The sequence below is a fragment of the Aythya fuligula genome, chromosome 33, assembly GCF_009819795.1.
Source record: "Aythya fuligula isolate bAytFul2 chromosome 33, bAytFul2.pri, whole genome shotgun sequence".
Taxonomy (NCBI): Eukaryota; Metazoa; Chordata; class Aves; order Anseriformes; family Anatidae; genus Aythya; species Aythya fuligula.
In genome coordinates, this window is record NC_045591.1 from 608,377 (window position 1) to 631,239 (window position 22,863).

At 57.4% G+C, this 22,863-nt stretch overlaps 3 protein-coding genes across 13 annotated transcripts in view; 2 read left to right on the plus strand and 1 right to left on the minus strand.

Moving 5' to 3' along the window:
* LOC116500231 (zinc finger protein 208-like) overlaps positions 1-22,863 on the minus strand; it is a 437,615-nt gene that overhangs the window by 281,203 nt on the left and 133,549 nt on the right.
* LOC116500261 (class I histocompatibility antigen, F10 alpha chain-like) lies at positions 1,596-7,388 on the plus strand. Of its 3 annotated transcripts, XM_032205201.1 has the most exons (9): positions 1,596-1,720; positions 1,849-2,112; positions 2,778-3,053; positions 3,148-3,258; positions 5,610-5,771; positions 5,854-5,940; positions 6,100-6,132; positions 6,305-6,337; positions 6,538-7,388. In XM_032205201.1, the coding sequence occupies exons 1-9, from the start codon at positions 1,603-1,605 to the stop codon at positions 6,555-6,557; spliced, it is 1,104 nt and encodes a 367-aa protein (XP_032061092.1). In that variant the 5' UTR covers positions 1,596-1,602; the 3' UTR covers positions 6,558-7,388. The 3 variants fall into 3 exon arrangements, with proteins under 3 accessions (XP_032061092.1, XP_032061094.1, XP_032061093.1); XM_032205203.1 differs by lacking the exon at positions 6,305-6,337; XM_032205202.1 differs by lacking the exon at positions 3,148-3,258 and having other exon boundaries at positions 5,499-5,771.
* Positions 11,539-22,863, plus strand: part of LOC116500245 (class I histocompatibility antigen, F10 alpha chain-like) — a 51,816-nt gene continuing 40,491 nt past the window's right edge. For 4 of the 9 annotated variants that reach the window (XM_032205163.1, XM_032205164.1, XM_032205162.1 and 1 more), the window contains exons 1-5: positions 11,539-11,693; positions 14,734-14,997; positions 15,665-15,940; positions 17,113-17,376; positions 18,032-18,225. In XM_032205163.1, coding sequence (XP_032061054.1) covers positions 11,612-11,693; positions 14,734-14,997; positions 15,665-15,940; positions 17,113-17,376; positions 18,032-18,225 — 1,080 coding nt within the window. In that variant the 5' untranslated portion in view covers positions 11,539-11,611. Of the gene's footprint in view, positions 11,694-14,527; positions 14,604-14,733; positions 14,998-15,664; positions 15,941-16,867; positions 16,989-17,112; positions 17,377-18,031; positions 18,308-18,401; positions 18,675-18,757; positions 18,860-19,004; positions 19,038-19,209; positions 19,243-19,437; positions 19,614-22,863 lie in introns of those variants that run through there. The other 5 variants (XM_032205169.1, XM_032205168.1, XM_032205167.1 and 2 more) reach the window with 3 other exon arrangements.

Consider the following 22,863-nt stretch of genomic DNA (forward strand, 5'->3'; position numbering starts at 1 on the left):
TTTTGGGGGGCGGAGGGGCATCCCCATCCCCCACCCCCTGCCGCCCGCAGCACTTCTGCGTCACGCAACCCTTGGGACCACGTCTCTCCTTGGGATGGCAACCGGTGACATCAGGCGAGGTTCCAGCTGCCATTGGGGGACGAAGTTTCCATGGTGCCCACAGGATGGGGCAATGGGAGTGGGGCTGCTGCTGCTGCTGGGGGTCCTGGTTTGAGCCCAGCAGCATGGAGTGCGTGGGGCTGGGATGCTGGGGGGCTCCCGCTTCCCCTCCTGACGGGCCTAATTTGAGCCTATGTGTCAGTACATGAGGGTCCTGTTCTGTCTGCGTGAATTCATTGTTTGCCAGGACTGGTCAGGAGAAAGAGAATCACAGAGGGGCTGGGGTTGGATGGGAGCCACAAGGATCACTGGGTCCAAATCCTGGGTTCTCAAAGGAAAACCCAAAAAATCAGACCCTGTGTATGAGAGTGTTAGCCAACTGCTTGAACCCCATCAGGCATGATGCTGTGAGTGGTGCCCTGTGGAGCTTTTTCCAGTGCCTGACCACCCTGTCAGTAAAGAACCTTTTTGTGATATCAAGCCTGAACCATCCCGGTTGCAGCTTCAAGCTATCTCCTCAGGTCCTAATCGCTGGTCACTGTGAGAATTAAAGTTGTGTCTTTGCAGTAGAAACTTCCACTAACCTTGCATATTCAAAAGTGATTGTGCAGGCTTAACAGTGGGGAGTATGGTTGTCATGGTAATGGTTGGTCAAATAAAATTGTACCTACCTGGTATAGTAATAAGTGTCGAGTAGTTTGTGAACCTGTAGCACTCAGCCAATGAGAAAGTGGGGGAGGAATCAAGTGTCAGCTAATAGGGAATATAAGGTTATGATATACTTGCAGGACGTCCACCATTGCAATCACAAAAATGCTGCTTCAATGAGATCCTCGCCTGAGCCTGTGTTATTGGCTGCAGATTGTTTCTCACAAATTTGGGGCTCGTCCGGGATCCAGTCACCTTCTGGGTAGCCCCATTACCAGTGCAGCCAGAAGGCATGCCCCGCTGCTTTCAGCCTATGCCTTGGTGACGGTGGTTCTGCAGAGAGCTGACAAAGAACGGAGGCTGCTTGAGAAGACAGGATGGATGAAGAGTTAGGGCAGAAAGCAAGGCAGGCACTCTGGCTTTGAGAACTGACCCAGTAACTGTGCACACACCAAGGTAAGAAATAGGAAGCATTGCCTTGGGGGTCAGGCAAGATATTGTGTGAAGTGAGTGTGGAGCCCTGATCCATGCTCCCACAGGTCCATGAGGGGCACAGCCAGAGATGGGTGAAGCAAGAGTAGAAGTGAGAAGGGAAGAGTCTCAAGGAAATCTGGAGTATGGTGCTCCCTTACACAGTAAAGAGCTCAGCAGTACACCGGGGAATCTGGTTAACCCGTTAGTTAATCCGGAAGCCCGGTCGCCTCACCGGCCGCAGTGCTTTCACTTTCGCTTCTGGCAACCCGCGGCACCGCGATCTACCCGGCGCCCGGTGACGTCATGAGAATACCGGATACTCATTGGTAGACACGCGGGGGAGCCGCCAATCGCCTCGCGGTACGGGGCCGGAGCCTTGGGATGGCTTCGAGCTCCGGAGGCAGCTCGGGGCACAGCGGAGCCATGGGGCCGGGACGGGCGGGGGCCCTGGGCCTCGTCCTGGGGCTGCTGCTGGGGGTCCTGGGCGGAGCAGCGAGCGGTGAGTGGGGCCGGGCCCTCCCGGCACCGGGACCCCCCGGGCCTCCCCTCCCGTCCCCTTCCCCTCTCGGAGCCCTCCGGGCTCGGCCTCCCCTCGGGACTGCCTCTCAGCCGCCACTGTTCCCGCAGAGCCCCACTCCCTGCGCTATTTCTCCACCGCGGTGTCAGACCCGAGCCCGGGGGTGCCACAGTTCGTGACCGTGGGGTCTGTGGACGGGGAGATCTTCGTGCGCTATGACAGTGAGACCCGGAAGAAGGAGCCCCGGGTGGACTGGATTGCGGCCAATACAGATCAGCAGTACTGGGACAGGGAGACTGAGATCTCACGGAGGAATGAGCAGGTTTCCCGCAGGCACCTGGAGACGCTGCGGGAGCGCTACAACCAGAGCAGGGGTGAGAGCGGGCTGGGCCACAGCTCTGCAGGCTGTGGGAGCGGATACCATGGGAGGGGTGGGGGGGTCCGCAGCCCCACTGAGGCCTGGCCCTTTTCCCACGCTACTGCCCCAGCCCAGGCCGTGCTGTTCGGTCCCTGTGTGGTGTTGCTGTCACGGGGCTCCCAGCTGCCCTGTCCCAGCCCAATGATGCTCCTGGTGCCTTGACCCACACCCACAGGGGTGCTTCCAGACCCAACCCAGCCCACTGTGACCCCCATAATGCACAGAACCCACTGTCCAGGAGCTGAGGGGCTCCAGGCCACACCCTCCCAGCCCTTCCACATCCCCACAGCAGTCAGGACCCCCAGAGCCAGAGGGACTCCTGCCCCCATTGTCCTAGCCCCTTGCTTTTCCCATGGTGCTTCAGGCCCCCACCCCAAACCCTGAGGGATTCCCCCCACCCCAACTCAGCTCCTGGTCACCTCACAGCATTGACAACTCCGTACAAGGCCCTTGTTGCCCCAAAGTACTGTGGTGCTGGGGACCAGCCCAGTCTTTCAGGGATGCAGCACTCTGGGACAGGGCAGTGTGTGGCACCTGCATGCACTGCCAGTAGGGTCTGCACCTCATTAAAGGGCCAGGACTGTGGCTGCTTCTCACCCCCTCTCCTTCATTGTGTTTCAGGGTCTCACACATTACAGCGCATGTATGGCTGTGACCTCCTCGAGGATGGTAGCATCAGAGGCTTTGATCAGCATGGCTATGATGGAAGAGACTTCATTGCCTTTGACAAAGACACGCTGACGTACACTGCAGCGGATGCTGGGGCACAAATCACCAAGAGGAAGTGGGAGGAGGATGGGACTGTTGCTGAGCGCAGGAAGTACTACCTGGAGAACACCTGCATTGAGTGGCTGAGGAAATATGTGAGCTATGGGAAGGACGTGCTGGAGAGGAGAGGTGAGGCTGAGGGGGGATGCAGCACCAGGCTGTAAGCAGGAGCAGGGCCAGTGCAGGGAGCTCAGCCTGGCCCTTGCTGCCACCCCCTCCCCAGAGCGCCCCGAGGTCCGAGTGTCAGGGATGGAGGCCAACAAGATCCTGACCTTGTCCTGCCGTGCTCACGGCTTCTACCCGCGACCCATCTCCATCAGCTGGCTGAAGGATGGTATGGTCCATCCTTCCTGTGCCACAGGAAGAAATAGGTCCAGCAGGGACAGACGCACACACGCGCACAGACACACACAGACTCTTGACCCTAGCAGACAGCACCAGGATCATGGGCTCACCACCCCGCTCCAGCTGCTGGCACTGAGCCCTGCACTGGCCTCACTCACCCTCACCCCAGTCCCTAAACTGAAGAAAATGTTTAATGAGAAGTTACAAGAAGACAGGATAGACTGGTGATTGGGCACAGCGCTCTGCCAGACAAGGTCTGATGGGTCCTATTTCACACACAGCTGGCCCCTTTCCTTCCTTTTCTGCCTCTGTAGATCTTTGTTCCTTCTGCTCCCCTGCCCTGCACATCCCCCAGCCACTCTCCTTCCACACGCCCTTACAGCCTGCCTGGGCTGCACAGCAAGCAGGGTCCTGGGCTGCAGCAGGAGCCGTGTTGGAGCAGGCCAAGGGGACTTGGGGGGGCGAAGAGACCGAGTGTGGCTGCGGATTCTCTGTCCACAGCCCCTTCCCCCCCTCGCTGTCCGCAGCGCTTTCACTTTCGCTCTTGTCACTTGGGGGGCCGCCATCTGCAGGGTGACGTCACGAAAACAACGGATAGTCATTGGTAGATTTGCAGAGGAGCCGCCAATCGCTTCGCGGGGCGGAGCGAAACCTGAAAGGCAGCGTGTTTCAAATTCTGGAGGCAGCTCGGGGCACAGTTAAGCCATGCGACCGGGACAGGCGGGGGCCCTGGGCCAGTGCCCGGGGCTGCTGCTCCTGCTGCTGCTGCTGCTGCTGCTACTGCTGCTGGGGGTCCTGGGCGGAGCAGCGAGCGGTGAGTGTGAGTGGGGCCGGGCCCTCCTGGCACCGGGACCCCCCGGGCTTCCCCTTCCCCTCTCAGCCCCCTCCGGGCTCGGCCTCCCCTCGGGGCTGCCCCTCTCAGCTGCCCCTGTTCCCGCAGAGCCCCACTCCCTGCGCTATTTCGTCACCGGGGTGTCGGACCCGAGCCCGGGGGTGCCGCAGTTCATGATCACGGGGTACGTGGATGGGCACCTCATCGACCGCTATGACAGCGAGACCCGGAGGGATGAGCCTGGTGCAGACTGGATTGCGGCCAATACGGATCAGCAGTACTGGGACAGGGAGACTGAGATCTCACAGAGCAATGAGAAGTTTTTCCGCGTGAACCTGGACACTGTGCAGGAGCGCTACAACCAGAGCAGTGGTGAGAGCGGATTGGGCTAAAGCTCTGCAGGCTGTGCTGTGGGAGGGGTGGGGGGATCCGCAGCCCCACTGAGGCCTGGCCCTGGCCCCACGCTACTGTCCCAGCCCTGGCCGTGCTGTTCGGTCCCTGTGTGGTGTTGCTGTCATGGGGCTCCCAGACACCCTGTCCCTGCACCACGATGCTCCTGGTGTCTTGTCCCACACCCAGAGGGGTGCTTCCAGACCCAACCCAGCCTCTTGCCACCCCCAAGCTGCTAAGAAACCTCCTGTCCCGGAGCTCGGAAGCTCCAGGTCACGCCATCCCACCCTTCCACATCCCCACAGCAGTCAGGACCCCCAGAGCCAAAGGGGCTCCTGCCCCCATTGTCCCAGCCCCTTGCTTTTCCCATGGTGCTTCAGGCATCCACCCCAAACCCTGAGGGATTCCCCCCACCCCAACTCAGCTCCTGGTCACCTCACAGCATTGACAACCCCGTACAAGGCCCTTGTTGCCCCAACATACTGTGGTGCTGGGCCCCAGCCCAGTATTGCAGGGATGCATCAGTGTGAGACAGGGCAGTGTGTGGCACCCGCATGCACTGCCAGTAGGGTCTGCACCTCATTAAAGGGCCAGGACTGTGGCTGCCCCTCACCCCCTGTACCTCATTGTCTTTCAGGGTCTCACACAGTGCAGCACATGTATGGCTGTGACCTCCTCGAGGATGGTAGTATTAGGGGGTTTGATCAGTATGGCTGTGAAGGAAGAGACTTCATTGCCTTGGACAAAGATGCGCTGACGTTCACTGCAGTGGACGCTGCAGCACAAATCACCAAGAGGAAGTGGGAGGAGGATGGGACTGTTGCTGAGCGCAGGAAGTACTACCTGGAGAACACCTGCATTGAGTGGCTGAGGAAATACATGAGCTATGGGAAGGATGTGCTGGAGAGGAGAGGTGAGGCTGAGGGGGGATGCAGCACCAGGCTGGAAGCAGGAGCAGGGCCAGTGCTGGGAGCTCAGCCTGGCCCTTGCTGCCACCCCCTCCCCAGAGCGCCCTGAGATCCGAGTGTCAGGGATGGAGGCCGACAAGATCCTGACCTTGTCCTGCCGTGCTCACGGCTTCTACCCGCGACCCATCTCCATCAGCTGGCTGAAGGATGGCGTGGTCCAGGAGCAGGAGACCCAGAGGGGGAGCACTGTGCCCAACAGTGATGGCACCTACCATGCCTGGGCCACCATCGATGTCTTGCCGGGAGACTGGGACAAGTACCAGTGCCGCGTGAAGCATGCCAGCCTGCCCCAGCCTGGCCTCTTCTCATGGGGTGAGCCCAGCAGCAGGGATTGCGTGGGACTGGGATGTTCAGGGGCTCCCCCTTCCCCTGCTGATGGCCCTAATTTCCCCAGAGCCACAGTCCAACCTGATCCCCATTGTGGTGGGGGTGGCTGTTGCTGTCGTGGCTGTAATCACTGCCCTGGCTGGATTTGCTGTCTGTAAGTGCAAGCAGGGTAACGTGCCTGGGCGGGTGAGGCAGAGGGGTGTGGGAGGAAGGCAGGGGCTGGAGGGACTGTATGAGGAGCTGGGGCACCTTTGGGAGGCTCCTAGCCTGGCTGTGACATGTGGCTCTTGCTGATGCTTTGTTCTGTCTGCAGGGAAGAAAGGGAATGGCTATAACATGGCGACAGGTGAGTGATGGAGGTAGCAATGTCCCCAGCATCTGCCCATCACTGGGGCAGTCTTGGGGCTCTGGTTTGTCTTGGGGCTCCCAGCACAATGGTGCTGTGTTCTGCTCGTGGTGCTTCTGCCCTTCCTGTGCCAGCTCCTGGGCTGGGGCTCACAACCACTCCTCTCTTGCAGGCAGTCTTGGGGGATCCAACAGGTCGACCACAGGTACAAAATGAGGCTGGGGGTTCAGGCAGAAGCCCCAGAGAGGTTTTGGGGTCCCGGCTTGTCATGTCCCCTTGTGGTGCCAACACACAGGGTGTTGCTGTGCCCAACTGATCCGAGGCTTCCCCCGGGAAACTCTCTGAGTAGTAGGTTTATGATGAAGATGTGGCTCCATATGACGCTCTCTCTTTTTGTCCCTGCAGGGAGCAACCCCAGTGTCTAACCGCTCTGCTTTAGCCCATGAGGGACCGGATGGCCCATGGGCATTCTCTGCTGCAGCTGGATGTAGCCTCATTCCCTCAACCTCTCCGATCTCCAATCAGCTACCTCAAGAGCAAAGCCAGAGCACAATTGGCTATGCACACCTTCAAACAAAGGAAACAGCCCAATGATTTGCTGATTTGCCACAAAGTGTGCCTGGTGTATGACCTGGAGTGGCGCGTGGGAGCGTCTGGACAAGGTGCTCCTATCCTGGCCTGGTGGGTCAGGGTTGCCTAGAAAAGCTGCATGGGGAAGTTGGGGAGGCATCGATGGAGGCTGGGAGCTGCATGCAGAAAGAGCTCAGCACACTGAGCCTATGCGTCACTACAGAAGGGGCCTCTTCTGTCTGGGTGAATTTGTTTGCCAGGAATGGTCAGGAGAAAGAGAATCACAGAGGGGCTGTGGTTGGATGGGAGCCACTAGGATCACTGGGTCCAAATCCTGGGTCCTCAAAGGACCACCCAAAAAATCAGACCCTGCTAATGAGAGTGTTAGCCAACTGCTTGAACTCTGGTAGGCACGATGCTGTGATATATCCCCTGTGGAGCTTGTTCCAGTGCCTGACCACCCAGTCAGTGAAGAACCTTTTCCTGATATCAAGCCTGAACCGTCCCGGTTGCAGCTTCAAGCTATCTCCTCAGGTCCTATCACTGGTCGCTGTGAGAATTAAAGTTGTGTCTTTGCAGTAGAAACTTCCATAACCTTGCTTATTCAAAAGTGCTTGTGCAGGCTTAACAGTGAGGGGTATGGTTGTCATGGTAATGGTTGGTCAAATAAAACTGTACATACATGGTATAGTAATAAGTATCGAGTAGTTTGTGAACCTGTAGCACTCAGCCAATGAGGAAACAGGGGAGGAATCAAGTGTCAGCTAATAGGGAATATAAGGTTATGATATACTTGCAGGACGCCCACCATTGCAATCATAAAAATGCTGATTCAAAGAGATCTGGGCCTGTGTTATTGGCTGCAGATTGTTTCTCACAAATTTGGGCTGCAAGGCCTCTCCACCCTTGATGGAATCCACAGATCCTCCCAGTCCCGTGTCATTATCAACAACTTGATTGACAACTGTATTGACCAGTTTATGAATACCACATCTCAAGTGGACAATGCAATAGATTGCTGGTATTGTTAAAAAACAAACAAACAAACAAAACCACTCGATACTGAATTCTATTGCTTAGTAAAACCAATCCATGAAACATTTTGGTATCAACCCAAGTCATCGTACTTATTCCCTGAAGCTCTAAATTATCAGCCACAGCCTGTCAAAGCAAGCTCATGTAGCTGTCCAATAGAAAGTTGGGATTCCTTACCCAGTGTGCAATAAGCCTATCCTCACACTAGGTGGAGATATTGTCTATTTCAGAATTGCACAAGTTCCTCAAGGCCAGGATCATCTTGCCCTTGCCTTGAAACACAGATTTTACAGCTTTTACCACAAGACAAAGTTAACAATACAAACTTAAATTGTTACTGGCATCAATACCCCATCACATCAATACTGGCCCCATGGTGCATTACAGTGCACCAGCAATTCAGTGCAGGTGGGAATAAGAAGCAGTTGTAATTACAGCTGATATTACAATCACACCCCAGTGGGGCTGCTTTTGTAATGTCACAGGATAGGATCTTGTCTTGACGCTGACCTGAAATCCTCATCGTCCTGTGACAAGGAATCAACAATTACCATCAAAGGTGCTTTTCGTGGTTTGAAGTCGTGGAATCTTGCATGGAAGGTCAGCAATAAAAATTGCCAAAGATGCTCGAATTTTACTGTTCTTTACTTTACACGCTATTCTACCTGCTCCAACCCACATCAGTTGGTTGCTGGACACCACGGGCTGGGCTGGGCTGGATTGTGGTGAGTTAAGGGATGGCAGGAGCCTGACTACCTCCTCCAGCTGCTGCAGCCCAGAACCCTCCTGCCTGGTCACTGGAACCAGTACAGACCAGGACGGGCAGGAACACCCAGTGCCATCCTGCCCAGATGTTGGAGCCCAGCCGGGTGCCCAGGGACCTGGCACTTCTGCTCAGGCTGAGGTTAGCAGCTGCCACTTTCTGAGGGTCAGCCAGCAGCCAAGCTGAGCACAGGTCCCACGGACAGACACACACACGCGCACAGACGCACAGAGACTCTTGATCCCAGCAGCCAGCACCAGGCCCATGGGCTGTGACTCACCACCCTACACCAGCTGCTGGCACTGAGCCCTGCACTGGCCTCACTCACCCTCACCCCAGTCCCTAAACTGAAGAAAATGTTTAATGAGAAGTTACAAGAAGACAGGATAGACTGGTGATTGGGCACAGCATCAGCCAGACGAGGTCTGATGGGTCCTATTTCACACACAGCTGGCCCCTTTCCTTCCTTTTCTGCCTCTGTAGATCTTTGTTCCTTCTGCTCCCCTGCCCTGCACATCCCCCCCCAGTCCCACACCACTCCCAGTCCAAGGTGCTCCTGGTTCACATCTTATCAGTTGCAAAGTCCAGGCTGATCTTCCTGGAAGCTGCGCCTCTGCTCGCTTGCTTGCCAACACGGAGTATGACAGGGACGTTCCTTTCTTGTCACCATGCCCATGTTGGTTCTGTCAGGTCTGTGTCCAGCTAGAGGTTGTTTTCTGCTTGCTTTTCCCCTTTTCCATTGGTTTCCAATGCATGAGGTCTCCAAGCAACCTTGCTGGAAGAAACACTCTCACTCTCCCATGCCCCCACCAGTCAGTGTGAGTGACCAGCTTTGGTTCTCACCCCTCTGCCCAGTCAGGCTTATGTCCCCTTCAGGTCTAACTTATGGCTTACTCTTTTTCTTATTATCCCTCATCCCAGTGAAGGAGGTCCTTGGCCAGATTCCCCTAGGGAGCACACACTCGCCTTCCACACGACCTTACAGCCTGCCTGGGCTGCACAGCAAGCAGTATCTTGGACTACTGCAGCAGGAGCCGTGTTGGAGCAGGCCAAGGGAGGTGATCCTTCGCCTCTGCTCAGTGCTTGTGAGGCCACCCCTGGGGCACTGGGCCCAGTGCTGGGCTCCCCAGCACAAGAGAGACCTGGAGAGAGTTCAGTGAGGGTCAAGAAGGCGACGAGGGTGCTGGAGCACAGGGGGCTCCATCAGAGCACCAGGAAATTCTCATGGTGTGGGCAACCACATGCTGGCACAGGTTGGTGGGGTCTGCGTCCTTGGGCGTATTCAAAAGCCTCATGGGCATGGCCACAGACAACTGGCTCTGAGTGGCCCTGTCCCGTCTGGTCTGTGGGTGGAGGGCAGGAGGTGGTGATGGAAACGGCCCCCAGTGGGGTCCTGCCCGATGCCAGCTGCCCCCGCTCCTGGGGACAGCCCTGATGGGGACATGTCCTGGGTGCACCTTTACCGAGTGGGTGCCCCTGCTGTCCCCGAGCACCACTGCAGCCCACGACAGGGCCGAGAAACGCGGGGGCTTGAGGGGGAGGGCGAAGAGACCGGGTGTGGCCGGGATTTCCCTGTCCCCAGCTCCCCTCCCCCCCCGCGCCGCTCTCAGCGCTTTCGCTTTCGCTTCTGGCAACCTGCGGGACCGCGATCTACCCGGCGCCCGGAGACGTCACGAGAATACCGGTTACTCATTGGTAGACGCGCGGGGGAGCCGCCAATCGTGTCGCGGGGCGGAGCTGGAGACGCGGGATGACTTCGAGCTCCGCAGGTAGCTCGGGACACAGCGGAGCCATGGGACCGGGACGGGCGAGGGCCCTGGGCCTCGTCCTGGGGCTGCTGCTGGGGATCCTGGGCGGAACAGCGAGCGGTGAGTGGGGCCGGGCCCTCCTGGCACCGGGACCCCCCGGCCTCCCCTTCTCCTGCCGGCCCCTACCCGGGCTTGGCCTCCCCTCGGGGCTGCCCCTCTCAGCTGCTCCTGTTCCCGCAGAGCCCCACTCCCTGCGCTATTTCTTGACCGCGGTGTCAGACCCGAGTCCGGGGGTGCCGCAGTTCGTGACCGTGGGGTCCGTGGACGGGGAGGTCTTTGTGTACTACGACAGCGAGACCCGGAGGAAGGAGCCCCGGGTGGACTGGATTGCGGCCAATACGGATCAGCAGTACTGGGACAGGGAGACTGAGATCTCACGGAGGAATGAGCAGGTTTCCCGCAGGCACCTGGACACGCTGCGGGAGCGCTACAACCAGAGCAGGGGTGAGAGCAGGCTGGGCCACAGCTCTGCAGGCCGTGGGAGCGGGTGCTGTGGGAGGGGTGGGGGGGTCCCCAGCCCCACTGAGGCCTGGCCCTTCCCCCACGCTACTGCCCCAGCCCTGGCCGTGCTGTTCGGTCCCTGTGTGGTGTTGCTGTCATGGGGCTCCCAGACACCCTGTCACAGCCGCATGATGCTCCTGGTGCCTTGTCCCACACGCAGAGGGGTGCTTCCAGACACAACCCAGCCCCTTGCCAGCCCCATGCTGCTCAAAAACCCTTGTCCCGGAGCTGGGGGGCTCCAGGTCACCCCCCTCCCAGCCCTTCCACATCCCCACAGCAGTCAGGACCCCCAGAGCCAGAGGGGCTCCTGCCCCCATTGTCCCAGCCCCTTGCTTTCCCCATGGTGCTTCAGGCCCCCACCCCAAACCTTGAGGGATTTCCCCACCCCATCTCAGCTCCTGGTCACCTCACAGCATTGACAACCCCGTACAAGGCCCTTGCTGTCCCAAGGTACTCTGGTGCTGTGCCCCAGCCCAGTCTTTCAGGGATACAGCACTCTGGGACAGGGCAGTGTGTGGCACCTGCATGCGCTGCCAGTGGGGTGTGCACCTCATTAAAGGGCCAAGACTGTGGCTGCCCCCCAACACCTCTCCCTCGTTGTCTTTCAGGGTCTCACACGTTACAGCGCATGCATGGCTGTGACCTCCTCGAGGATGGTAGAATTAGCGGGTTTTTCCAGTATGGCTATGAAGGAAGAGACTTCATTGCCTTGGACAAAGACAAACTGACGTACACTGCAGCGGATGCTGGGGCACAAATCACCAAGAGGAAGTGGGAGCAGGAAGGGACTGTTGCTGAGCAGATGAAGTACTACCTGGAGAACACCTGCATTGAGTGGCTGAGGAAATACGTGAGCTATGGGAAGGACGTGCTGGAGAGGAGAGGTGAGGCTGAGGGGGGATGCAGCACCAGGCTGTAAGCAGGAGCAGGGCCAGTGCAGGGAGCTCAGCCTGGCCCTTGCTGCCACTCCCTCCCCAGAGCGCCCTGAGGTCCGAGTGTCAGGGATGGAGGCCAACAAGACCCTGACCTTGTCCTGCCGAGCTCACGGCTTCTACCCGCGACCCATCGCCGTCAGCTGGCTGAAGGATGGCGTGGTCCAGGAGCAGGAGACCCAGAGGGGGAGCATCGTGCCCAACAGTGATGGCACCTACCATGCCTGGGCCACCATCGATGTCCTGCCGGAAGACAGGGACAAGTACCAGTGCCGTGTGGAGCATGCCAGCCTGCCCCAGCCCGGCCTCTTCTCATGGGGTGAGCCCAGCAGCATGGGATGTGTGGGACTGGGATGTTCAGGGGCTCCCCCTTCTCCTGCTGATGACCCTAATTTCCCCCAGAGAAACAGTCCAACCTGATCCCCATCGTGGCGGGGGTGGCTGTTGCTGTCATGGCTGTCATCGCTGCCCTGGCTGGATTTGCTGTCTGGAAGAGCAAGCAGGGTAACGTGCCTGGGCGGGTGAGGCAGAGGGGTGTGGGAGGAAGGCAGTGGCTGTAGGGGCTGTATGAGGAGCTGGGACACCTTTGGGAGGCCCCCAGCCTGGCCGTGACATGTGGCTGTTGCTGATGCTTTGTTCTGTCTGCAGGGAAGAAGGGGAAGGGCTACAACGTGGCGCCAGGTGAGTTGATGTGGCAGCAATGTCCCCAGCACCTGCCCATCACTGGGGCAGTCCTGGGGCTCTTGGTTTCTCTTTCTTTTTGTTTTTCACGGCTGCTTCTCTTTTGCAGGCAGCGAAGGGAGATCCGACAGCTCGAGCGCAGGTACAGAATTAGGCTGGGGCTTAAGGCAGGAGCCCCAGGGAGGTTTTGGGGTCCCAGCTTGTCATGTCCCCCTGTGGTACCTGCAATCAGGGTGTTGCTGTGCCCAACTGATCCGTGGCTTCCCTGGGGAAACTCTCAGAGTAGAAGGTTTATGATGAAGATGTGGCTCCATATGACGCTGTCTCTTTTTGTCCCTGCAGGGAGCAACCCCAGTGTCTAACCACTCTACTTCAGCCCCTGAGGGACCAGAAGGCCCCCTGTGCACTATGTGCAGCAGCTGGATATGGACCCGTTCCCTCAACCTCTTGCATCTCCAATCATCTACCTCAAGAGCAAAGCCAGAGCACAATTGGCTATGCACACCTTCAAAGAAAGGAAACAGCCCAATTATTTGCTGATTTGCCACAAACTGTGCCTGGTGTCTGACCTGGTGTGGCAGGTGGGAGTAAGCGGGCAAGGTGCTCCTATCCTGGCCTGGTGTGTCAGGGTTGCCCAGAGAAGCTGCATGGGGAAGTTGGGGTAGCATCAATGGAGGCTGGGAGCTGCATGCAGAAAGAGCTCAGCACAGTTATCCTACACGTCAGTACAGGAGGGGCCTGTTCTGTCTGCGTGAATTCATTGTTTGCCAGGACTTGTCACGAGAAAGAGAATCACAGAGGGGCTGGGGTTGGATGGGAGCCTCTAGGATCACTGGGTCCAAATCCTGGGTCCTCAAAGGAATACCCAAAAAATCAGACCCTGCTAATGAGAGTGTTAGCCAAGTGCTTGAACTCTGGTAGGCACGATGCTGTGAGTGGTGCCCTGTGGAGCTTGTTCCAGTGCCTGACCACCCTGTCAGTGAAGAACCTTTTCCTGATATTGAGCCTGAACCTTCCCAGTTGCAGCTTCAAGTCATCTCCTCAGGTCCTAAGCGCTGGTCGCTGTGAGAATTAAAGTTGTGTCTTTGCAGTAGAAACTTCCACTAACCTTGCTTATTCAGAAGTGCTTGTGCAGGCTTAACAGTGGGGGGTATGGTTGTCATGGTAATGGTTGGTCAAATAAAATTGTACCTACATGGTATAGTAATAATAGTCGAGTAATAAGTAATAGTAATAAGTGTCGAGTAGTTTGTGAACCTGTAGCACTCAGCCAATGAGAAAGTGGGGGAGGAATCAAGTGTCAGCTAATAGGGAATATAAGGTTATGATATACTTGCAGGACGCCCACCATTGCAATCGCAAAAATGCTGCTTCAATGAGATCCTCGCCTGAGCCTGTGTTATTGGCTGCAGATTGTTTCTCACAAAAAAATTAGATTTGGGGCTCGTCCGGGATCCAGTAGCCTTCTGGGTAGCCCCATTACCAGTGCAGCTGGAAGGCATGCCCCGCTGCTTTCAGCCTGTGCCTTGGTGACGGTGGTTCTGCAGAGAGCTGACGAAGAACGGAGGCTGGTTAAGAAGACAGGATGGATGAAGAGTTAGGGAAGAAAGCAAGGCAGGCACTCTGGCTTCGAGAACTGACCCAGTAACTGTGCACAGACCAAGGTAAGAAATAGGAAGCATTGCCTTGGGGGTCAGGCAAGATACTGTGTGAAGTGAGTGTGGAGCCCTGATCCATGGTCCCATAGGTCCACGAGGGGCACAGCCGGAGATGGTTGAAGCAAGAGTAGAAGTGAGAAAGGAAGAGTCTCAGGGAAATCCGGTGTATGGTGCTCCCTTACACAGTAAGGAGCTCAGCAGTACACCGGGGAATCTGGTTAACCCGTTAGTTAACCCGTAAGACCCGTCCCCGCACCGCCCGCAGTGCTTTCACTTTCGCTTCTGGCAACCTGCGGGACCGCGATCTACCCGGCGCCCGGTGACGTCACGAGAATACCGTTTACTCATTGGTAGACGCGCGGGGGAGCCACCAATCGCGTCGCGGTAAGGTGCCGGAGACTCCGGATGGCTTCGAGCTCCGGCGGCAGCTCGGGACACAGCGGAGCCATGGGGCCGGGACGGGTGGGGGCCCTGGGCCTCGTCCTGGGGCTGTTGCTGGGGGTCCTGGGCGGAGCAGCGAGCGGTGAGTGGGGCCGGGCCCTCCCGGCATCGGGACCCCCCGGGCCTCCCCTCTCCTCCCCTTCCCCTCTTGGCGCCCTCCGGGCTCGGCCTCCCCTTGGGGCTGCCCCTCTCAGCCACCCCTGTTCCCGCAGAGCCCCACTCCCTGCGCTATTTCTACACCGGGGTGTCGGACCCGAGCCCGGGGGTGCCGCAGTTCATGTCCGTGGGTTACGTGGACGGGCACCTCCTCGACCACTATGATAGCGAGACCCAGAGGGATGAGCCTGGTGCAGACTGGTTTGCAGCCAATACGGATCAGCAGTACTGGGACAGGGAGACTGAGACCTTACGGGGTGCTGAGCAGATTTTCCGCGTGGGCCTGAACACGCTGCGGGAGCGCTACAACCAGAGCAGGGGTGAGAGCGGGCTGGGCCACAGCTCTGTAGGCTGTGGGAGCGGGTGCTGTGGGAGGGGTGGGGGGGTCCCCAGCCCCACAGAGGCCTGGCCCTTCCCCCACGCTACTGCCCCAGCCCTGGCCGTGCTGTTCGGTCCCTGTGTGGTGTTGCTGTCATGGGGCTCCCAGACACCCTGTCACAGCCGCATGATGCTCCTGGTGCCTTGTCCCATCCCCAGAGGGGTGCTTCCAGACAGAACCCAGCCCCTTGCCACCCCCATGCTGCTCAGAAACCCCTGTCCCAGAGCTGGGGGGCTCCAGGTCACCCCCCTCCCAGCCCTTCCACATCCCCACAGCAATCAGGATCCTTAGAGCCAGAGGGGCTTCAGCCCCCATTGTCCCAGGCCCTTGCTTTTCCCATGGTGCTTCAGGCCTTCACCCCAAACCCTGAGGGATTCCCCCCACCCCATCTCAGCTCCTGGTCACCTCACAGCACTGACAACCCCGTACAAGGCCCTTGTTGCCCCAAAGTACTCTGGTGGTGGGCCCCAGCCCAGCCTTTCAGGGATGCAGCACTCTGGGACAGGGCAGTGTGTCGCAAGCGCATGCACTGCCAGTGGTGTCTGCACCTCATTAAAAGGCCAGGACTGTGGCTGCCCCTCACCACCTGTCCCCTCGTTGTGTTTCAGGGTCTCACACAGTACAGGTCATGTTTGGCTGTGACCTCCTTGAGGATGGTAGTACTAGAGGGTTTCGCCAGGATGCCTACGAAGGAAGAGACTTCATTGCCTTTGACAAAGACACACTGACGTTCACTGCAGCGGACGCTGGGGCACAAATCACCAAGAGGAAGTGGGAGCAGGAAGGGACTGTTGCTGAGGGCTGGAAGCAGTACCTGGAGAACACCTGCATTGAGTGGCTGAGGAAATACGTGAGCTATGGGAAGGACGTGCTGGAGAGGAGAGGTGAGGCTGAGGGGGGATGCAGCACCAGGCTGGATGCAGGAGCGGGATTAGCGCAGGGAGCTCAGCCTGGCCCTTTCTGCCACCCCCTCCCAAGAGCACCCTGAGGTCCGAGTGTCCGGGATGGAGGCCAAGGAGATCCTGACCTTGTCCTGCCATGCTCACGGCTTCTACCCGTGACCCATCTCCATCAGCTGGCTGAAGGATGGCATGGCCCATCCTTCCTGTACCACAGGAAGAAATCCTGTGTCCAGCAGGGACAGACACACACACGCACAGACACACACAGACTCTTGACCCCAGCAGCCAGCACCAGGATCATGGGCTGTGACTCACCACCCCGCTCCAGCTGCTGGCACTGAGCCCTGCACTGGCCTCACTCACCTTCACCCCAGTCCCTAAATTGAAGAAAATGTTTAATGAGAAGTTACAGGAAGACAGGATAGACTGGTGATTGGGCACAGCGCTCAGCCAGACAAGCACTGATGGGTCCTATTTCACACACAGCTGGCCCCTTTCCTTCCTTTTCTGCCTCTGTAGATCTTTGTTCCTTCTGCTCCCCTGCCCTGCACATCCCCCAGCCACTCTCCTTCCACACGCCCTTACAGCCTGCCTGGGCTGCACAGCAAGCAGGGTCCTGGGCTGCAGCAGGAGCCGTGTTGGAGCAGGCCAAGGGGACTTGGGGGGGCGAAGAGACCGAATGTGGCTGCGGATTCCCTGTCCCCAGCCCCTTCCCCCCCTCGCTGTCCGCAGCGCTTTCACTTTTGCTCTTGTCACTTGGGGGGCTGCCATCTGCAGGGTGACGTCACTAAAACAACGGATAGTCATTGGTAGATTTGCGGAGGAGCCGCCAATCGCTTCCGGGGCGGAGCGAAACCTGAAAGGCGGCATGTTTCAAATTCTGGAGGCAGCTCGGGGCACAGTTAAGCCATGCGACCGGGACAGGCGGGGGCCCTGGGCCAGTGCCCGGGCCCGGGGCTGCTCCTCCTGCTGCTGCTGCTGCTGCTGCTGCTGCTGCTGCTGCTGGGGGTCCTGGGCGGAGCAGCGAGCGGTGAGTGTGAGTGGGGCCGGGCCCTCCTGGCACCGGGACCCCCCGGGCTTCCCCTTCCCCTCTCAGCCCCCTCCGGGCTCGGCCTCCCCTCGGAGCTGCCCATCAGCCGCCCCTGTTCCCGCAGAGCCCCACTCCCTGCGCTATTTCTACACCGCGGTGTCGGACCCGAACCCAGGGGTGCCGCAGTTTGTAGCCATGGGGTCCGTGGATGGGGAGGTCTTTGTGTACTACGACAGCGAGACCAGGAGGAAGGAGCCCCGGGTGGACTGGATTGCGGCCAATACGGATCAGCAGTACTGGGACAGGGAGACTGAGATCTCACAGGGCAATGAGAAGTTTTTCCGTGTGAACCTGGACACTCTGCAGGAGCGCTACAACCAGAGCAGTGGTGAGAGTGGATTGGGCTAAAGCTCTGCAGGCTGTGCTGTGGGAGGGGTGGGGGGGTCCGCAGCCCCACTGAGGCCTGGCCCTGGCCCCACGCTACTGTCCCAGCCCTTGCCGTGCTGTTCGGTCCCTGTGTGGTGTTGCTGTCATGGGGCTCCCAGTCACCCTGTCCCTGCACCATGATGCTCCTGGTGCCTTGTCCCACACCCAGAGGGGTGCTTCCAGACACAACCCAGCCTCTTGCCACCTCCATGCTGCTAAGAAACCTCCTGTCCCGGAGCTCGGAAGCTCCAGGTCATGCCATCCCACCCTTCCACATCGCCACAGCAGTCAGGACCCACAGAGCAAGAGGGACTCCTGCCCCCATTGTCCCAGCCCCTTGCTTTCCCCATGGTGCTTCAGGCCTCCACCCCAAACCCTGAGGGATTTCTCCCACCCCAACTCAGCTCCTGGTCACCTCACAGTATTGCCAACCCCGTACAAGGCCCTCGCTGCCCCAAAGTACTGTGGTGCTGTGCCCCAGCCCAGTCTTGCAGGGATGCATCAGTCTGAGACAGGGCAGTGTGTGGCACACACATGCACTGCCAGTCGGGTCTGCACTTCATTAAAGGGCCAGGACTGTGGCAGCCCCTCACCCCCTCTCCCTCATTGTCTTTCAGGGTCTCAAACAGTGCAGCACATGTTTGGCTGTGACCTCCTCGAGGATGGTAGTATTAGGGGGTTTAATCAGTATGGCTATGAAGGAAGAGACTTCATTGCCTTGGACAAAGATGCGCTGACATTCACTGCAGCGGACGCTGCAGCACTAATCACCAAGAGGAAGTGGGAGCAGGAAGGGACTGTTGCCGAGCAGATGAAGTACTACCTGGAGAACACCTGCATTGAGTGGCTGAGGAAATACATGAGCTATGGGAAGGACATGCTGGAGAGGAGAGGTGAGAGTGAGGGGGGATGCAGCACCAGGCTGGAAGCAGGAGCAGGGCCAGTGCAGGGAGCTCAGCCTGGCCCTTGTTGCCACCCCCTCCCCAGAGCGCCCTGAGGTCCGAGTGTCCGGGATGGAGGCCAACAAGATCCTGACCTTGTCCTGCCGTGCTCACGGCTTCTACCCGCGACCCATCTCCATCAGCTGGCTGAAGGATGGCATGGTCCAGGAGCAGGAGACCCAGAAGGGCAGCATCGTGCCCAACAGTGATGGCACATACCATGCCTGGGCCACCATCAATGTCCTGCCGGGGGACAGGAACAAGTACCAGTGCCGAGTGGAGCATGCCAGCCTGCCCCAGCCCGGCCTCTTCTCATGGGGTGAGCCAAGCAGCATGGGATGCATGGGAATGGGATGTTCAGGGGCTCCCCATTCTCTTGCTGATGGCCCTAATTTCCCCCAGAGTCACAGTCCAACCTGATCCCCATTGTGGTGGGGGTGGCTGTCGCTGTCATAGCTGTCATCGCTGCCCTGGCTGGATTTGCTGTCTGTAAGTGCAAGCAGGGTAATGTGCCTGGGCGGGCGATGCAGAGGGGTGCGGTAGGAAGGCAGGGGCTGGAGGTGCTGTATGAGGAGCTGGGGCACCTTTGGGAGGTCCCCCAGCCTGGCCGTGACATGTGGCTGGTGCTGATGGTTTATTCTGTCTGCAGGGAAGAAGGGGAAGGGCTACAATGTGGCACCAGGTGAGTGACAGAGGTAGCAATGTCCCCAGCATCTGCCCATCACTAGGGCAGTCCTGGGGCTCTGGTTTCTCTTGGGGTTCCCAGCACAGCAGTGCCATGTTCCACTTGTGGTGCTGCTGCCCTTCCTGTGCTTGCTCCTGGGCTGGGGCTCACGGCCATTTCTCTTTTGCAGGCAGCGAAGGGGGATCTAACAACTCAAGCACAGGTATGAGGCTGGGGGTTAAGGCAGGAGCCCGAGGGAGGTTTTGGGGTTCCAGCTTGTCATGTCCCCCTGTGGTTCTTGCAATCAGGGTGTTGCTGTTCCCAACTGATCCGTGGCTTCCCTGGGGAAACTCTCAGAGTAGCAGGTTTGGGATGAAGAAGTGGCCCCATATGACGCTGTCTCTTTTTGTCCCTGCAGGGAGCAACCCCAGTGTCTAACCATTCTACTTCAGCCCATGAGGGACCAGAAGGCCCATGGGCACTCTGTGCTGCAGCTGGATGCAGCCTCATTCCCTCAACCTCTCCCATCTCCAATCAGCTACCTCAAGAGCAAAGCCAGAGCACAATTGGCTATGCACACCTTCAAACAAAGGAAACAGCTCCATGATTTCCATAAAGCGTGCCTGGTGTCTGACCTGGAGTGGCGGGTGGGAGTGGGTGGGCAAGGTGCTCCTATCCTGGCCTGGTGGGTCAGGGTTGCCCAGAAAACCTGCATAGGGAAGTTGGCGAGGCATCGATGGAGGCTGGAGTTGCATGCAGAAAGAGCTCGGCACAGTGAGTCTACAAATCAGTACAGGAGGGGCCTGTTCTGTCTGAGTGAATTCATTGTTTGCCAGGACTGGTCAGGAGAAAGAGAATCACAGAGGGGCTGGGGTTGGATGGGAGCCACAAGGATCACTGGGTCCAACTCCTGGGTCCTCAAAGGACCACCCAAAAAATCAGACCCTGTGTCTGAGAGTGTTAGCCAACTGCTTGAACTCTGGTAGGCACGATGCTGTGATATATCCCCTGTGGAGCTTGTTCCAGTGCCTGACCACTCTGTCAGTGAAGAACCTTTTCCTGATATTAAGCCTGAACCATCCCGGTTGCAGCTTCAAGCCATCTCCTCAGGTCCTAATCGCTGGTTGCTGTGAGAATTAAAGTAGTGTCTTTGCAGTAGAAACTTCCACTAACCTTGCATATTCAAAAGTGCTTGTGCAGGCTTAACAGTGGAGGGAATGGTTGCCATGGTAATGGTCAAATAAAACTGTACACACATGGTATAGTAATAAGTGTCGCGTAGTTTGTGAACCTGTAGCACTCAGCCAATGAGGAAACAGGGGGGGAATCAAGTGTCAGCTAATAGGGAATATAAGGTTATGATATACTTGCAGGATGCCCACCATGGCAATCACAAAAATGCTGCTTCAATGAGATCCTCGCCTGAGCCTGTGTTATTGGCTGCAGATTGTTTCTCCCAAATTTGGGCTGCAAGGCCTCTCCACCCTTGATGGAATCCACAGATCCTCCCAGTCCCGTGTCATTTATCAACAACTTGATTGACAACTGTATTGACCAGTTTATGAATACCACATCTCAAGTGGACAATGCAATAGATTGCTGGCATTGTCAAAAAACAAACAAACAAAACCACTCGATACTGAATTCTAGTGCTTAGTAAAACCAATCCATGAAACATTTTGGTATCAACCCAAGTCATCCTACTTATTCCCTGAAGCTCTAAATTATCAGCCACAGCCTGTCAAAGCAAGCTCATGTAGCTGTCGAATAGAAAGTTTGGATTCCTTACCCAGTGTGCAATAAGCCTATCCTCACACTAGGTGGAGATATTGTCTATTTCAGAATTGCACAAGTTCCTCAAGGCCAGGATCATCTTGCCCTTGCCTTGAAACACAGATTTTACAGCTTTTACCACAAGACAAAGTTAACAATACAAACTTAAATTGTTACTGGCATCAATACCCCATCACATCAATACTGGCCCCATGGTGCATTACAGTGCACCAGCAATTCAGTGCAGGTGGGAATAAGAAGCAGTTGTAATTACAGCTGATATTACAATCACACCCCAGTGGGGCTGCTTTTGTAATGTCACAGGATAGGATCTTGTCTTGACGCTGACCTGAAATCCTCATCGTCCTGTGACAAGGAATCAACAATTACCATCAAAGGTGCTTTTAATGGTTTGAAGTCCTGGAATCTTGCATGGAAGGTCAGCAATAAAAATTGCCAAAGATGCTCGAATTTTACTGTTCTTTACTTTACACGCTATTCTACCTGCTCCAACCCACATCAGTTGGTTGCTGGACACCACGGGCTGGGCTGGGCTGGATTGTGGTGAGTTAAGGGATGGCAGGAGCCTGACTACCTCCTCCAGCTGCTGCAGCCCAGAACCCTCCTGCCTGGTCACTGGAACCAGTACAGAGCAGGACAGGCAGGAACACCCAGTGCCATCCTGCCCAGATGTTGGAGGCCAGCCGGGTGCCCAGGGACCTGGCACTTCTGCTCAGGCTGAGGTTAGCAGCTGCCACTTTCTGAGGGTCAGCCAGCAGCCAAACTGAGCACAGGTCCCATGGACAGACACACAGAGACTCTTGATCCCAGCAGCCAGCACCAGGATCATGGGCTGTGACTCACCACCCTACACCAGCTGCTGGCACTGAGCCCTGCACTGGCCTCACTCACCCTCACCCCAGTCCCTAAACTGAAGAAAATGTTTAATGAGAAGTTACAAGAAGACAGGATAGAGTGGTGATTGGGCACAGCGCTCAGCCAGACAAGCACTGATGGGTCCTATTTCACACACAGCTGGCCCCTTTCCTTCCTTTTCTGCCTCTGTAGATCTTTGTTCCTTCTGCTCCCCTGCCCTGCACATCCCCCACCAGTCCCACACCACTCCCAGTCCAAGGTGCTCCTGGTTCACATCTTATCAGTTGCAAAGTCCAGGCTGATCTTCCTGGAAGCTGCGCCTCTGCTCGCTTGCTTGCCAACACAGAGTATGATGGGGACGTTCCTTTCTTGTCACCATGCCCATGTTGGTTCTGTCAGGTCTGTGTCCAGCTAGAGGTTGGTTTCTGCTTGCTTTTCCCCTTTTCCATTGGTTTCCAATGCATGAGGTCTCCAAGCAACCTTGCTGGAAGAAACACTCTCGCTCTCCCATGCCCCCACCAGTCAGTATGAGTGACCAGCTTTGGTTCTCACCCCTCTGCCCAGTCAGGCTTATGTCCCCTTCAGGTCTAACTTATGGCTTACTCTTTTTCTTATTATTCCTCATCCCAGTGAAGGAGGTCCTTGGCCAGATTCCCCTAGGGAGCAGACACACTCCTTCCACACGCCTTTACAGCCTGCCTGGGCTGCACAGCAAGCAGTATCTTGGACTACTGCAGCAGGAGCCGTGTTGGAGCAGGCCAAGGGAGGTGATCCTTCGCCTCTGCTCAGTGCTGGTGAGGCCACACCTGGGGCACTGGGCCCAGTGCTGGGCTCCCCACCACAAGAGAAACCTGGAGAGAACTCAGCGAGGGTAATGAAGGCAACGAGGGTGCTGGAGCACAGGGGGCTCCATCTGAGCACCAGGAAATTTTCATGGTGTGGGCAACCACATGCTGGCACAGGTTGGTGGGGTCTGCGTCCTTGGGCGTATTCAAAAGCCTCATGGGCATGGCCACGGACAACTGGCTGAGTGTCCCTGTCCCGCCTGGTCTGTGGGTGGAGGGCAGGAGGTGGTGATGGAGACGGCCCCCAGTGGGGTCCTGCCCGATGCCAGCTGCCCCGCTCCTGGGGACAGCCCTGACGGGGATATGTCCTGGGTGCCCCTTTACTGAGTGGGTGCCCCTGCTGTCCCCGA